Source organism: Bos mutus, chromosome 7, assembly GCF_027580195.1.
Source record: "Bos mutus isolate GX-2022 chromosome 7, NWIPB_WYAK_1.1, whole genome shotgun sequence".
Taxonomy (NCBI): domain Eukaryota; kingdom Metazoa; phylum Chordata; class Mammalia; order Artiodactyla; family Bovidae; genus Bos; species Bos mutus.
Window position 1 is genome coordinate 48,224,490 of NC_091623.1, and position 3,419 is coordinate 48,227,908.

Genomic DNA, 3,419 nt, shown 5'->3' on the forward strand with positions numbered 1-3,419 from the left:
TTCAAACAAATGCTACAATATCAGATGTCGAAGTTCTCAACTCACAGAATTAAGAGTTCTTAAGCTGTTAACTTTGTCCTGTGTGACTCTCCTATTGAGAAAAAAAGTTTCCCTAGAATTTGCAAAAATGACTGAGACACACCTGTAGTGTGTGACAACATGGGAGATGTACTCAAATCTTTCATGAGGCGAAAGTCACTTTTTACAACTGAAAATGAAGAAGGTGCTACAGAAAGAAATCAAAGTTTAAAACTGCATAAAAGCAAAGACGGGCTGAAATTGGTAACTTATTGAGTAAAGACAGTAACAATAACCCACGCTAGAACTAACTCCTCCACAGTGACCCATCTGCTATCCATGTTGGGAGGAGACATGACCGGAGCCCGGCACGGTGGAAACCAGCCTCAGCGGCGAGGCTGGAGTTCTGCTCTTCCCTAGTGCTCTGTGCACAGGGTGGTGCCACCTACTAAAGGCAGTCAGGGACACGGGGGAGCCTCTCTCACCAGCCTGCTGTTCACTTAACTGAGCTCTGGACTCCAACGTGTATCTGTGCATAATTTTATGAAATATTTAAATGCCATTCACTAGATTAAAAAAAAAGAAAAGAAAACTCTGGACCAAGTATATTGTGAACTTAAAAAAAAAAATTATGAGGAGGGTCACCAATTACATTAACAACACTTTCTTTAAAAAATAGAATCACTTTCTTTTGAAATCAACCACAGTGGTGAGACGTGTTTTTCTTTCCAGGTGGCCCGTGATGGCACACAGCTCTACTCGACAAATCCTGCCACCTCCAAGTCCCGGGGTGCTGACCTGCACCAGCACGTGGGGCAGCATTAGCTCCCAACAGTGTGGAGAAGAGCACATGTCACCACTGGGCAATGAGAGAGCAGACAGAGACTCTTGGCTTCTCAACGCCAGACACGGTCGGAGAGCTTTCCTTGTTCTATTAGAAAAGTTCGTGAGGAAGCTGTGAATAGGATCAGTCCAGAGAAGTAAAACTCTTTTATTTCCACTGTCCAAACATCAGTCAATATACTGGGAGAGCCAGCGGAAGCCCTCGCCGTATCCTTGCCTCTTGAGCACACTGCACATGAACACTTCCATGGGGCGGGCATTCAGCTCCTTCAGGGTTACATTCCCCTTTCCTGTGGTCTGTCCATAAAGCCCAAATATCTCACGGAGTTTTTCTTCACTGATTGCATCTGTTCTGTCAATTTTGTTCCCCAAGATAAGGATTGGCACGTTGGATATTGTCTCATCTGTCATTAAAGCGTTAAGCTCAACTTTGGATTCCATAAGTCGAGGATGATCTGCACAGTCCACCAGAAAGACAATCCCATTAATTGCTGGGAGGTAATTTTTCCAAACCCGACGTGCTTGCTCATGCCCACCAAGATCAAAAGTTGTAAAAGTCATTCCAGCAATTGTCAGCTCTTCTGATGTTGGATGTAACGTTGGAACATGCTGCCCCAGTCTGTCATCTTTGAGCATGTGTAGAAGAGTGGTTTTGCCTGCATTGTCCAAACCCAAGAATACAAGTTTTCCAGATTTCTTGTAGAGTCCTAGGAACTGGAGCACACTGCTGAAGCCATTGTAGATCCACTCAAAGATGAAAGACATTATTAATGCTTACTCCGGCCCAAGGGGTTCCTCCGGCGGCAGCAAGCGGCTTGGACCCTCCCTCAGAGCACAGAGCCCAGCAGCACCTGGAGAAAACTCTTGAGAGTCCCTTGGACTGCAAGGAGATCCAACCAGTCCATTCTGAAGGAGATCAGCCCTGGGATTTCTTTGGAAGGAATGATGCTGAAGCTGAAACTCCAGGACTTTGGCCACCTCATGCGAAGAGTTGACTCATTGGAAAAGACTCTGATGCTGGGAGGGATTGGGGGCAGGAGGACAAGGGGATGACAGAGGATGAGATGGATGGATGGCATCACCAACTCGATGGATATGAGTTTGAGTGAACTCCAGGAGTTGGTGACGGACAGGGAGGCCTGGCGTGCTATGATTCATGGGGTCGCAAAGAGTCGGACATGACTGAGCGACTGAACTGAGCTGAAACTGAATGAACTATCTGAAAAAGAAAAAGAAAGTCACACCCAGACAGTGCCATCCATTCTCAAGTGACCATTATTCCTTCCCTCCAGTCCCTGTCTTGCCCCAACACCACAAAGATGTTGGGAACCCCAATTGCTGACAGCACGCAGAGCTGCCCCTAATATCCCAAACCCTCTCAGAACTGCTAACACAACACCAAGCCCTTTAAAAGGCCCCGCCTCCTCCCTAGGACACTTCAAGATTTCCCTTGGCACGAGGCCTCCCTGGCAAGTCAATGCACCCAATGTGGCTCCATTATGAGGGTGCCCCTGGTGGTCATCTACCAGACTTTATCAGCAGGTAGAATGAGCAGTTTGAATGTTCTGATCTTATCTTCTCCCACCTCCTAAATCTGCCTCTTGGACACAGAGATCAGTGATGGATCCCTTCTTTGATTCTCATATGCACAGATGAACTAATCCCAGGGCCATGCAAAAGCCATGCAGGGGGAGGATTAAACCCAGATTACATCTCTAAGCAGGTAGAGGCAACTTCTCCCAGTCCTGCTCACTCCTTGAGCCACCAGAGCACAGAATGACAGAAAGTGCAAATGGCTCACAGCAGCTTTTATGGGTCTGGGCCCTTTGTTCTGGAGCATCTTCTTAAAGCATCTTCCATATGTGCAAGCATTCTTTAAGCATCTTCTTAAAATCATGAATTGATCCAGAACAATACTGCCTTTGTTGTCCTTCACTTCCCTGGGATTAGTTTATCTATGGACATGAGAACCAAGGAATGAGATAAAGGCTACTGGACACCATTCACCATCTGAAGCAGAAGTAGCATGATGCTATTACCTAAGTCCATATAGTCACAGCTATGGTTTTCCCAGTAGTCATGTATGGATGTAAGAGTTGGACCATGAAGAAGGCTGCTGCTGCTGCTGCTGCTGCTAAGTCACGTCAGTCGTGTCCAACTCTGTGTGACCCCATAGACGGCAGCCCACCACTCCCGTCCCTGGGCTGAGCACTAAAGAAGTGATGCCTTCAATTTCTGGTGTTGGAAAAGACTCTTGAGAGTCCCTGAACTGCAAGATCAAACTAGTCAATCCTAAAGTAAATCAACTCTGAATATTTATTGGAAGGACTTATGTTAAAGCTGAAGCTCCAATACTTTGGCCACCTGATGAGAAGAGTCTACTTAATGGAAAAGACTCTGATGCTGGGAAAGATTGAAGGCAGGAGAAGAAGGAAGTGGCAGAGGATAAGATGGTTGGATAGCATTACTAACTCAATGGACATGAGTTTGAGCAAACTCTGGGAGATGGCGAAGGACAGAGAAGCCTGGCAAGCTGCAGTCCATGGGGTATCAAAGAG

General features: G+C 46.4%; 1 protein-coding gene across 1 annotated transcript; it reads right to left on the bottom strand.

Moving 5' to 3' along the window:
• Window positions 1-554: 554 nt before the first annotated feature.
• LOC138988497 (small COPII coat GTPase SAR1A) lies at window positions 555-1,711 on the bottom strand. The gene has a single exon (XM_070373440.1). It carries the CDS (start codon window positions 1,624-1,626, stop codon window positions 1,030-1,032), a length of 597 nt encoding a protein of 198 aa, XP_070229541.1. The 5' UTR covers window positions 1,627-1,711; the 3' UTR covers window positions 555-1,029.
• Window positions 1,712-3,419: the final 1,708 nt, after the last annotated feature.